Source organism: Wasmannia auropunctata, unplaced genomic scaffold (genome assembly GCF_000956235.1).
Source record: "Wasmannia auropunctata unplaced genomic scaffold, wasmannia.A_1.0 LD334170.1, whole genome shotgun sequence".
In the NCBI taxonomy this organism is placed as follows: domain Eukaryota; kingdom Metazoa; phylum Arthropoda; class Insecta; order Hymenoptera; family Formicidae; genus Wasmannia; species Wasmannia auropunctata.
Window position 1 is genome coordinate 11,305 of NW_012028720.1, and position 13,506 is coordinate 24,810.

General features: G+C 36.4%; 1 protein-coding gene across 3 annotated transcripts; it reads left to right on the plus strand.

The window, feature by feature from the left end:
• Positions 1-1,691: 1,691 nt before the first annotated feature.
• On the plus strand, positions 1,692-13,501 carry LOC105459680 (rabphilin-3A). 3 transcript variants are annotated; one of them, XM_011705901.1, is made up of 12 exons: positions 1,692-2,042; positions 3,213-3,274; positions 5,319-5,426; positions 5,631-5,807; positions 7,738-7,879; positions 8,779-9,297; positions 10,131-10,684; positions 10,754-10,938; positions 11,467-11,726; positions 11,814-11,960; positions 12,214-12,640; positions 13,151-13,501. In XM_011705901.1, exons 4-12 carry the CDS (start codon positions 5,737-5,739, stop codon positions 13,276-13,278), a joined length of 2,433 nt encoding a protein of 810 aa, XP_011704203.1. In that variant the 5' UTR covers positions 1,692-2,042; positions 3,213-3,274; positions 5,319-5,426; positions 5,631-5,736; the 3' UTR covers positions 13,279-13,501. The 3 variants fall into 3 exon arrangements, with proteins under 3 accessions (XP_011704203.1, XP_011704202.1, XP_011704204.1); XM_011705900.1 differs by lacking the exon at positions 3,213-3,274; XM_011705902.1 differs by lacking the exons at positions 3,213-3,274; positions 13,151-13,501 and having other exon boundaries at positions 10,131-10,670; positions 12,214-12,456.
• The last annotated feature ends 5 nt before the right edge of the window (positions 13,502-13,506 follow it).

Below are 13,506 nucleotides of genomic sequence, written 5' to 3' on the forward strand. Positions count from 1 at the left end.
ACAATTATATGTGTCACACATATCAGGTCTAAAATTTTAAAATAAATAAGATTGACTTCTTGATATTTTTTCTTATTTATATTCCCTTTGTCTTATATATATTTGTCCTTTTTTATTATACTTAATATTATTAACATAATATAAATTTTTTTGTAGAGATTTAATTTAATTTTAACGTATTTTCTTTTAATTTCTAAAAATACCATATTATGATATTATTATTATTACAGGAGAGAAACATTAGCTTTTATCGATTAATATTAGCAATACTGTCTAATAATTATATTATATAATTAATTCTGGTTATAAAAAATCATCACAGAATCTTGCTCATTTCATTATTCATCATGTATATGAATAGTTTATTAAAATAAAATAAAAAGAAGTAAAAATAGTTTAGAAATAATTCATTTTTCAAATCTCATTTATCATCCGAGCTTGTCTCCTAAAATGAATATAGCAGTCCCGGCAAGACTTCTTTTCCTCCATCAGCAAGATGATAAGAGGGACATGGGCACGTGGCAAAATCAGCGCATGCTTACGCGGCGGTACGTAAAATTTTCGCTGCGTGACCTAGAATCTTCCGAGCCCGTGAGAGTCGGACTTTCCCTGATCATCGACCCTCCGTCCAGACTATCACGGCGACTGCGAGGTACGACACGTCAATAAGTACGATATAGCACAAGGACACCTGTTTGCCCCGATCAGCGTGCACGCCGGCAAACGTGTCATTTGTAAACGCGTTACGAGCTACGCACACGCACAATGATACGATTGCGAAGTTCCATCTAGTCTGGCGTGACATATGAGAAATCTGCTTTATATTTTATTTCGTCATTCGGCACAGTTACGTCAGTTCCCAGAACGAGGGAGAGAAAAAGAGAGATGCCCAAATTCAGAAAAAAAGGAAGATTTAATCAGCTGGCTCTAACAATTAAAGTAAAATAAATCGATCGTGTAATCAGTGTTACGAGTTCTCGCAATAATTAAATGTATCTTGTTTATAGGAAATATCAGCGACTTTAACAATATAAGTAAATGTTAATAGAGAGAGCCGTCCAAGTAACAAATTGAACCATTTTTCTCGCAAGCGTTCCTCTTTTGCACGGTGAGATGTGTGTACCGTAACGTTTTAACAAAATTACTACCCAGCCTCGCGATAGCGCTTTGTATGGAGACCGCCGCATTCATCGCAGAATGTCCTACTTCTTGGCCGCCACGCGCCGTTCAATTTGCACGATTATCTAGCCGCGGCTGATACGCTGAAAAGTCAGTATACACGCGCGCGGGATAGTTCCAATTATGGCCGAGTGTCGACGACAACGACGATGACGACGGCGGAGGCAGGAGCATATGCCTCCGTTCGCGTTTTATCTACGTCCGCGCCTGTTGCGCCTGACTACTCCCCTCTTTATATATTAGCCCTCTCTCTTTTCCACCCTCCGCTGCTGCCTCGTATGCCTTTCACCCGATCACCCTCTTTCACCGCCTTCTCTTCCGTTTCCCTCCTTTCTCTATACGCTTGACGGTTTGATACATCCCTGCGGAGCGTGTAGAAGCGAGGGGAAAGAGCTCTCGCGCACCCTTCCACCCAAGCCGACCTTCCACCCTCCGATGCTCTTCCCCCGCATCCCATCACTCTCTCTCTCTCTCTCTCTCTACCGATGCCGAGTGTGGAGTCGTGCGCGCGAGTCAGTTACTGAGGTAGTGGCAACCACAGACCAGCAGCAATAGTAGCAGCCAGTAGCAGCAGCAGTAGTAGCACCCGCAGCACCCGGTCAGCACAGCACCCACTTGTCGGCTGGCCGACACCGCGACGGCAGCTCGGCAGTCTCGGCACGGTCCCTAGCGGCTACCTGTGCGATTGTCGAGTGCCACCTGAGGGGAATTGAGAAACGCCGGCGCCGGTAGCGTGTACTAATTAGCGCGACGGTTAATTGCCGAAGAGCACAAACTACCTAGAGCAACTGACCGCACGCGTGCGCGCCCCGCGCGTCGACGACGTGACCAGCTGCAGCCTGTTGCAAGCGGCGAATTATGACGTGAGTTCCACGGTCCTTGCTCTTTCTATTTTCCCTCTCTTATACCGCATTTCGTCGCGTCTTTTGTCGATCGTACGACCAAATCCTTCGACGTAACGTTTAATCATGTTAATACTGCGTTGATATATGAATTAATTACGCATATCGTGCTATGTGTGTAATTATGCTAAATATTCTATCCTAATTAATAGTCTGGAGAATCTCGTGATTCATTTCGGATGATTTTGAAAAAATGCGCGAACTTATTTCTCTCCATTGGTCTCAATAATACTCCACTATTTGTAGGAAACGTAAGTGCTAGACGCGTGTTCTGTTTGGACATATGGAATATTGGCTCTCGTTATTCCCATAGTCCAGCAAGCGTTGATACGTTATCGATAAACGTCCGAAAAGTATTTACCTATGCACTTGATCGATAAAACGCCAAAAACGCATTTACGTAAATGCCGAATTTATCCTCCGATCGATTTAACGCGGTGTGTTCTCCCTCTCCCAAAATTCCACAAAATATCGCGGTACGCAAACATAATTTATGTGCGCAGCAGCGTAATCGAGCGGATTAAATTACTTAATTACGAAGCTTATGTATAGCGCGTGGAAAATTATGGGGGCAAAGCTGCGGTTGTTTTCATTATTAATAATTAGCCGCGTAATTACGCGCGTTCGGTACGAGCGGTGCATACACGGTGTCGATATAATCGAGCATATATTTTCATCGATTGCTGACCAACATCAACGTAATCGCCGCATAATTTGACTCTTTCTACTGCCGGGCGACCGCCTGCCACGCGGTAGATAGGCTAAGGAAAATCGAACGTCCGAAGGAATTAGGTTCTGTCAATCATCGAGCTTCAATGTATGCGTCTCTCTACCTCCTTTCTTCTTGCATCGCGTGTCGATGCGCTCTTTAGACTGCATTTTCCAACATGCTTTGTTCCTTCTTTTAACGCGGCACGCGCTTATGGCGCGGCGCATACACGTCGCCGTAATAAGAAAAGGGTAAAAACTTAGAGAGAGAGAGAGAAAGAGAGAGAGAGAGAGAGAGAGAGAGAGAGAGAGAGAGAGAGAGAGAGAGAGAGCTGCGAGAGAGGTATGCACCATGGGAGTATCGATTCTGCGAAGCAAATATAGCCACTTTCGTTGAAAGTTCCTTTGTTCTCTTTACCGCAGTGAACCATATGATAGCGAGTAACGCGCGATGAACAATGGCAGCAGATAGCAAGACGGCGGCGGTGAGTTTATTGAATTTTCTGCGGGGAACTTGCATCCCGCAGACTTGCATTTGTGCGAATGCGTGCGTACATTCTAATTTATATACAGACGAGAACATTTTAATCCATATATAGCACAAGAAATCTTGGATTCTCGGTTTCTTTTTCCGTGATCATCATTTTCCAGATACCCTTCTCTAATTAACATACTTTTGAAAAACAAATGTCCCATTCAATACATAAAGCTTTATATTTCTATTTACAGAGAGAGTGCCATATTGCATTGTTTGAAATATAATGCTTTGAAATGAAAATAATTTTTTGAAATTATCCCGCAACATTATGAAATAATTTGATACACAAATGGATTACATTAATATATATACTCAATATACTACATTCATATCAAGGATACTAACGTTTGAAATTTATTAGCAATAGACATTCTACATCACGCGCATGAAGCGTAATATAAAAGATTTTATTCGAAACATAAAATCAGCGTTATATTTTTTGCTAAAGGTGATAAAAGCTAGTTGAAAATTCATACAAATGCGCTATGTATCGAAATATATAACATATATATATACATACACAATGGACTGAGCTAAGAAACATAACCATCGATTTATACAACTTTAAGTAAGTTGAAGAAACGAAGTTTGCGGCCCCATTTTTCTTGTTATACTCGCGCGTTACCTTGAGAAGTATAATACTACGTGTTATTCGTTGTCACGTATAATATTCCTCACATGTTGCAACTCAAATATTTCTCATCAAAAAGCCAATATTATGCCGAGATACGTCAACAACGTTGCAACGAGCCAATGGATGAATAAACTGACGTGTAAACTAATAAAAACAAAATTTTAATTTTATACCGGCTTTCACATAAACTCATCTCGCACAGTTTGAAATTTAAGTTCTTTCAATAGCAATATATTGCAATATATAAAGTAAAATAAAACAGGTCTCTTTACAATTGTATATGATTCATGCATTCTCTGGTTCACTCTCTCAGTAATTCCTCTTTTCTCAAAGTGAGACTTTCATCGTGAGAATCGTATCATACCTATCACACTGTTCTGTCGAACAGCTCGTACGAATACCGTTTCCTTCATTTTACACGGCGAATATGCGACAATTCAAACATCTCGCTTGTAAAAGCTATCACCGAGGTATACGATAATATCGCTGCGCGGAAACACATTTCGAAACCACGTTTGTGATAGGCGATACCAGATTTCCTGTACGACAATGCGAAGCGCGCATCTCATATACTCTCCCGGTTGTCGTGTCTCGAATATTTCTAATTTTCCGAGTCCCAATAGAGGGACACAGGGATTACGTACGAACAGAGGAAAATAAATGAGAATGTGGGCGTTATGGCATCCCACGCCTGCGGAGAAAAATCCTTTACAACCGAGTATCGCCAGCCAGCCGGGTGGGGAGAAAGATAATAATTCACGTCATATATACGTCGATACGCGCGCACAAGCATGGCACATTAATATTCGGAAATGACGGGATTTAGACGGGAATTGCTGAGCCGGGTTGCGTTACAGTACGACAGTGTTGAAATTTCTCTTTAATTGCAAGAAAATAGGGAAATTATATCATTATTAAAATTTCAATACAAGTTTCTATATTATTCTGTACAATATAGTTTGCTAATTAATATATATTAACATATTTACGAGGAACGTAAAAGTTTTGTTATAATTTAGAGGGAAGTTTAAATTTTCAAGTAAAAATATTTGAGCTAAATATTACTATTTGTTCGCAAACTTCTCTGTTTGATGTTTATTTTTCTTAAATATTTCTATCAAATCCTATCAACAAATTAAATTTAATTATATATTTAATTTATATATATCATATATTTTTTACAATTATAAAAAGATGTGTGTGTGTGTGTGTGTGTGTATAAATTTTATTAATGTTAATGTAAAATTTAAGGGAAAATATTGTTATGAAATGTACATGTGCAAATTACTCTTTGTTCTTTGTACGCTCTAACTTGAAAGCTAAATTAAGTTTATAGAAGAAACAATTAATCTTACAGCGGAGCCCGCTAAGTGCTAGTTCAATTTGCCTCGGGGAAAATCGGTTTTCATGTGGCTTCCGGATGCTGTGGTACTTTTCTACAAGTGGTATATTTATCAGATTAAAGGTTAGTGATTTTTAATGTTACGATTGAATTCAAATTTTGATTCTAATTATATTTTTCTGCATTGTCATTTAGACAAATATTATATGTCAAATTTTATATATATAGATATTAAATGTGAACAACAAATATAATCTTCACGAATAATGAGCAAATAAATAACATTTATATAAACTTATGATAGATTGCAAATATTTATTGTTACAGATAGACTGATCCTACACGAAGAGAGGGAAAGAAGAGAAAAAGAAAAAAAAAGAGAAGAAGAAAGAGGAGCAAACGGTGCGCTGGAAACAAAATAACTCGCGGCGAAATGGATGAACCAATAACACGACGTGGTAGATGGGTTTGCCCAAATGATCGGCAATTGGCGTTGCGAGCAAAGTGAGTTTTAACATTAATTGGCAGCTAAAATAAATATCAATGCTTAAAAAATAACATGAACTATTTTCCTACGTTTAAGAAAAAAAACACAGAAATAATCTTCTATATCAAGACAGTTTGACGAATTTGGAATAAATTACAGAAAAGTTGAAAATAAAAAATATATTCTCTTATAAGTGCTTCGTCTTCAATTTTAAACAATATTTTAAAGGTTATCTCGATATATTTGATTTTTAACGAATATTGTTGAAACTATGAAGCATATGAAAAGAGCATTTAAAATAGCAGTTTTATGATATTTTTTAAAATGTTTTTTTTAGTGTTATACAGAGTATTATACCGTTTCGGTATAGTCTCATTATTATTTTTGCAAATTAAAAAATTTGTGTAAACAGAAATTAAAAAGCGTTTTTTTCGCCATTTATATAAACATATTGCATTTTTTGATAATGAGCTGTAAATATCACGCAACATGCGCCGCGGTCATATACATATACGTTGTGCTTGACAGCAATTTTTTCAGCATTATACAACTACAATACAACTGCATATATACGACAAAATCACAATAAAGATAAATGTTCGTAATTATGTGCAGATTTCTATCATAACTAATTCTATGCTCACATTCAATTATTTTTAATACTAAAAAGTAAAAATTATTGTACCATATATGAAAAATATTTTATTATATTGTGCACTATATTGCATATTCTGCACATAATTACGAACATTTATATATATATATATATAAAATCCATATATGATTGCCCTTCTGACTCCTACTGAATATTGTAGAATACTTTTTTTCATCTTTTTACAAATATATCCGTACGAAAACGTGTGAAGATTAAATCTTGAAAATTTATCTTTTAAGTTTACTTTTTCCAGATTAATATTATTCAGGCATTACTCGAAATTTTCCATGCTTTTACGGAGGAGTGAAATAATGAGGCACTCTTTATAATAAGTAGATACGTGATTTTATCCTAAATTATATTTACAAAGTGTATGTATCAAAGCTCTTTCTGACGAGGATTTTTTGGACAAACTTAGAACAAATTTAACAAATTTAAATTTCTTTAATAAGCAATCATGGTTTTTGAATTAGTTAACAGTTAATATGTTAACAATTCCAGTTTGTAAAATTTTTAGTCTCAAATTTAATCATTTATTTGTAGATTTTTTATATCATTATTTTTCTACTGGCTTTTAATGCTTTTCTAGATATTAATAATGTTCTTTTAAATAAGATATTATTTATATCTAGTATAATCAATTTTATAAAATTAAAAAAAATTCTGTAAATAAAATTCTTTAAATTCTTAAAAATATCACACAAATTTGGAAATATAAGTAAAAAGTAATTACATACATTATCATAATATTGCGCAATATTATGTTGTATATTATGCATGCAATTACGAATAACTTTTGTTATTACCTTGCAATAACATTATCATAATATTGCGCAATATTATGTTGTATATTATGCATGCAATTACGAATAACTTTTGTTATTACCTTGCAATAACATACGGTACATATAGCATAGTATTAAACTATAAAACTTTTATCCGAAATATTTTTTAGTATACTTTAGTGTTTTTCCGATATTCGCTCAAAAAATACCATAGCTAGTTAGTTTGCTTCAATGGATGATTTCAATTTCTAAAAGCTCTTACATTGATAATAACAAATGTTTTATTTTCGTTTATTAACACATCCAAAAACTTATTTATGTCTATAAAATCAAAGAGAACATTTTTTTCTATTCAAGTCTTTCAGACACTGAAGTAAGTCTATTTTAAAAAATACTTTAAAGAATAATGAAGATAAAATATTTTCATTACCTTTTTTTACAAATAAGTAGGAAAGTTTTTATAAAAAAAATATGCCGTAATAAATTGTATTTAACTCTGGAACACAGATTGCGGACAGGATGGTCTGTAAAAACGGGATCTTTCGAATCCCATGGATGGGGACAGTATCCAAATTCCTGCACGAGCAGTTCCAATCGTTGCGGACAATCTTACTTGCTCAGTGACGATGAACGGAAAGCTATTATCCAGGTAAACCTCACAGTATAGCAATACATTTTATGATACATTTCAGCCTTTCTTCCGATTTTTCGATCACTATTTCAATATAAAAATAAATAAAATCAGAATTCTTTTTAGTAAAATCAAACACGTGTTATTTTTTTCAATAGAAATGTCATTAAAAAAATAGTATGTTATATTTATTCTTCATGAGATTAAAACATCATAATATTTGAAGTAATTAATAATGGAACCAAGTAAAAAAATTATGCATTTTTGTGATAATAAAATCAAATCGATCATAAAGATTTTAGATTCAAAAATGTTAATTGTTTACTTGTGTCACTTTTTTATCAACGGAATAATTTGACTTACATCCATATTTAACAACTAAAAAGTAACTAATACGCAGTGTATATTTAATATTCAAGAATACCTATAACTTACAAAGTTATTTACATAGGACTGAATAATTTCAATGCTCTTTTCCCTGAAGACAAAAATATTCCTAGCAACAACCACACTCTATTTGACCTACTAAATTATGCAGTTTTATCTTCACCGAGAAATTACAGGAATGGTTAAATGGAGTTCCAAACAAGGAATTAAAATTTATTAAAAAAATATCATCTCGATGTATTTAGATTCTCGTGTTACACACACGAGAAAAATAGATTTAAATGGATTTCAATTTATTCGTAACAATGTAATACTATACTATATCTATAACAAAGAGAAAATTCAAGAACTTAATTCAATAATGGCGCAATATGCACTTTTTTAACGACTTGAATACAAATAAATAGCAAAGTTAATCAAATAAAGTTTCAAGTCTCAAGAAAGGACAGATGCACAGTGTCTTTTAATACACCAGTCTTATGAAAATTAGGTCGATTTCATCTCTGGTTTCAAGCAGATGTTTTTAACAGGTGATACAAAGGGCCGAGGCTCTGGATCTGTCGGAACAAGAACGAGTCGGTAGACTCGTTGAGAGGCTAGAGAATATGAAGCGAAACGTGTGCATCGTAACGTCGACAAGGTCGAACGAGAGACGCGGTTGCGGACGCCGGTGCTCCGGCGGAGCTCGTTGCGTCTGTTCGTGCGCACTCTGCGGCGAAAAGTTCGGCGCGGTGCTGGGGGCGAGCGCGAATCTCTGCAAGGATTGCCGCAAGTACATCTGCCAGAAGTGCGGCATCGAGGCGACCAGACTTAATCCGTCGAAAGGAAACGGCGACGAAAATGACGCGACTACCTCGTCGCGCAGTTCGTTGCGCGTCGTGAGATTCGCTCAGGAACGTACGGGCGTTCAAAGGATCGTTCCAAGATCCCACGGTAACGTGCAGAAGCAATTTCTCTGCCGAATTTGCGCCGAGACCAGAGAGATGTGGAAGAAGAGTGGCGCTTGGTTCTTCAAAGGGATGCCGAAGTATATTCTACCGGAGAAGAAGGTACGTGGAAGAATGCGAAGGTAAAATTTCAAAAAATTTCAAAAACATTTTTAAATAAAAACATTTTTACATCATTATACTAATTGTAAATTCGACAATAACGCATTTAAATTGAATTCAGCGCCCGAAGAAGATCGATTTTAATTATTTTTCCTTTGTGTTACTGAAAGTTGATTTCTGTTTAAAAAAAAATATATGTATATATATATATATATATATATATATATATATAATTTATTTTGAATGAGAGAGAAAAATCCTACAGTTTTTAATTAAATTCGTAGAATTGAAATTCCACGAATAACTCGTTTTATAAAAAGCTGAAAAAATATATAATTAAATCTACGATGTGATTAAATTACGCAGACAGTTTCCCTATTTTTTCTCTGCAGGTTACATTTTGATAATTTTTTAAAGAAATTCTACGTTAAAAATGCTTGTTAGTGTACATATGTTTGCCAAGTTTGTTGATATTGTAGACAGAAAATAAAAATCGGACAGAATATGTTAGCATATAGTGTACCGAAAAAGATATATATATATATATATATATATATATATATACAATATATATATCTTTTTCGGTACACTATATGCTAACATATTCTGTCCGATTTTTTATTTTCTGTCTACAATACCAACAAACTTGGCTCTACTACTGTCAGTTTTTTAAAAATACATAAGCGAAATATATTTTGCAAAATATCTACTATTAATATACACAAGTAAAAAGATCACTGATAAATATTTAAACTTCTTCAAATCTCTCCCCTTTTCATATTCTTTATATAATTGTATATCAATATAATAGTATAAGTAGTATAAATTTTTAGGAACGAGGATGGTGTCGACCTGGTCACAGAACGTCGACATGGACGATAGGCGGTGCATGTAGATCCTTGGACTCAACCGACGCCCAGGATTCCTCATCCGACGACGATACAACGCGGCGACTCGCGGTAGCTCGCGGTCACTCTCCTACGAATCTGTCGACCAATCGTGAAAACACTCCTACCAAGATGACGATTTCGAGTCCTGCAACCAGTACCTCATCACAGAGAAGTGCTCGAGGACGACCAAACGGTCTGTCGCCCTCGGGCTATCGCGAGGATACCAGCTCCGACAGGTTGGACAAGTCCTGTCTCTCGATCGCGTCTCAATGCAGCCGACTTTCGCCCACAGGCTCGATCAGCACCCCTCGCTCGAGGGCGAGCGGCAAGAGCCCGAATGAATTGCAGGTGGAGCAACGCGTGTCCTTCGAAAATATTTTCGTAGACGACGAGAGGGCTAACGAGGCGGACGACGACGAGGAGGACACCGAGGAGACTCGCAAAGACGCTTCCACGTCCCTGGATCGGTCGAAGGGCTCTCAGGTACAATCTCTCAGGTAAGGTAAAGATGATAACGAACGGAGTGGAGGTTTGAACTTACGGGAAAAATCGCCCGTCTCCCATAGACTAAAATCAGCGACGGCAGCGACGACGCCGACCACACCGGTCGAGTTTCAGACGATGGGCAAGATTCTACAAGAGAGGAACGCGGAACGGGAAGCGAGCAGGTCCTGCTCGGACCAGAACAGCTCTTCCAGCACTCGCAGCAACAGCCAAGTCAAAATATCAAGAACCCCGGAATATCCACGAGGTCAAGATTCTTCTCTAAATAGCGATATATGAAAAAACTGCACAATTATTGGCTACAATAAAATTGTTCGTCACTCATAATTTAAACACAGACATTTCTGATTAATGCAATCTTTCGTTTTTATATAAATATTTTTGTTGCTAAATCATAAATTTATTTCTTGACTTAAATAAAATGTTATATAATCTCATGAAAAAGATCATCTCTAGAATGATATTTCTCGTTAAACGTTGAAATTATTTTTGACAATAAATTACAGAAATAAATAATTTTAATATTAATTAAAAAGGAATTTTAATAAACTAAAAACAAAATAATAAAAAAATTTTTTGTAAATTAATTTTATGTTTCTGAAGTTTACTTATCAAGGCATCTCGTTTTAAAACATTGTAACACTTATATCAAAAAATTTAATAAGAGAAAAACTATAAAGAAATAACTGTATAAAGAATCAATAATTGTGCAAGTTTAGTTTTAATTTGAAGAAAATTAAACATACTGAATTACCAAAATATTGAAATCAAACAGAAACGGGACAAGATTATGGAACTCTCGAAGTCTCCTTGCGATACGACCCGGCAGATCAGTGCCTCCAGTGCAAGGTGGAACGTGCACGTCGTCTCAGACCCATGGATATTCAAGGCCTCGCCGATCCCTTTTGCAAACTGAACATACTACCCGTCGGGAAGGCGTCGACAAGCAGACGTCTACGTACGAAGACGGTGCACAAGACACGCGATCCCGAGTTCAACGAGACGGTGAATTTCTACGGAACGACGGAAACCGACGTAAAGATCGATATTGTAACACCAATCACATCAATCCGTTCGCGATTGATAACGATAAATACATGCTGGAAATTTCTCATGCTATAGATCTCAACCGGCAAGGCATTGCACATCCTAATCATTCAGGACGATCCCTCGGGCCAAGATTTCCTGGGAGAGGCGAGATTTCCCCTACACGAATTGATACCATGTCAAACGAAACATTACAAAATTTCTCTGCAAGCTCATTATCCAGTATGTTGAAAACAAAAGTATACCTCATATAATTAAACGTGTTATATTTAATTTAATTCAAATATTACTCATAATAAAATTAACTTTTATATTCAGAATGACGAGCGCAGCGAATGAAGGCAAACGGAATGCTCTCTTTGTTTAAAATAAATAAGATTAATTATTCGCGGAATAAATCTATATAATTCATATAAAAAAATATACGAAATAAGCATTTCTTATCGACACGTGTATGTCGATTATTCTGACGTAGGTGGACAACGAAGAGGAAACCTGGGGCATGTGTTCAAGCGGTCGTGGGCAGATCCAGATAAGCCTGAGCTATTGCACGCGTCGACGTGCGCTGCTGGTCACGGTGCACCGCGCTACGAATCTCCTGCCCATGGACAGCAACGGGTTTTCTGACCCATTCGTCAAACTGGCACTCGTCGAGGATGCGACCGACAATCATCGGCAGCAACGGTTCCTAGACTACTCGGCCGCTCGCGCTACTGCCAAAAAGCTGACCGGGAAAAAGACGGCCGGCCGCGGCTCGCAGAGCACGAGCATCAAGCGGAAGACGCTGAATCCAGAGTGGAACGAAGAGTTCGTTTTCGCGACTCGCTTGACGGAGCTAATGAAGCTGACGCTATGCCTATCCGTGTGGGACAAGGACTTCGGCAAGAGTAACGACTATCTGGGTACTGCGAGCTATCATTAATCACTTTACTGCCCGTCCCTCTTTTTTTCAATTCTGAGCGTATGTTAAAAATTTACAGATTATATTTGAAAATTATATATAATCCAAAATCTCTCGTATCCTGTTTATGAACAATATAAATTAGCTGTGCTCTAATAGCAAATATAAAATATAAAATTAATATAAATAAATAGTTATTATATAATTAGAAATTAAGATTGAAAAATGTTAAGAGACGTTAATCGTCGTTAATATTAAATTTTATACTTATTTACGTAACTGGTTTGCCTGAAGATATAGGCCATTGCTTATTATCGTTTATCTTTCAGAAAAATTATATTATCTTCAATATCTTAAACATGAAGAACAGTAATTATCTTCTATTTTCAGCTATGATTACTGAACTAAAATTATTAGAACTCCAAAGTTCCCATAATTAAAGTTTAAATATCTATTATCTACATAAAATACTTATATTTTACGCGTATCTGTACATTTTTGCAATTTACAGGCGGCCTTATGTTAGGTTGCGGTAGCAAAGGGGCGCGTTTGCGACACTGGATAGACGCGATCAAGTTCCCGGATCATCGACATTTGGCGTGGCACAGTCTGGCGGAGATGGACGTACCTATGGAATGAATGGCTCCGTTTCGGTAATCGGAAAGCAGGTCAAGGTTAAATACACGAAGTATATGGGGGCTTTATCGACACGTTATATACATTTACATTTATACGTACGCACATACGCGTACAATATACTTGACGCGCGTGTATCTGTGCGTGTGATTTATCGTTGCTCAAAAATTAAGTATTATAAAATATTAAGCGGTTGATATACGAAAATAAAGAAGTTGAGAACAGAGTGCC

Bases quoted from the DNA above. Each gene is read 5' to 3' on its own strand.
- LOC105459680 (XM_011705901.1), top strand. From the start codon at position 5,737: ATGGATGAACCAATAACACGACGTGGTAGATGGGTTTGCCCAAATGAT. The intron at 7,880-8,778 runs GTAAACCTCACA...TGTTTTTAACAG, and splicing joins AACGGAAAGCTATTATCCAG to GTGATACAAAGGGCCGAGGC. The intron at 11,727-11,813 runs GTAAAGATCGAT...CTCATGCTATAG, and splicing joins ACGGAACGACGGAAACCGAC to ATCTCAACCGGCAAGGCATT.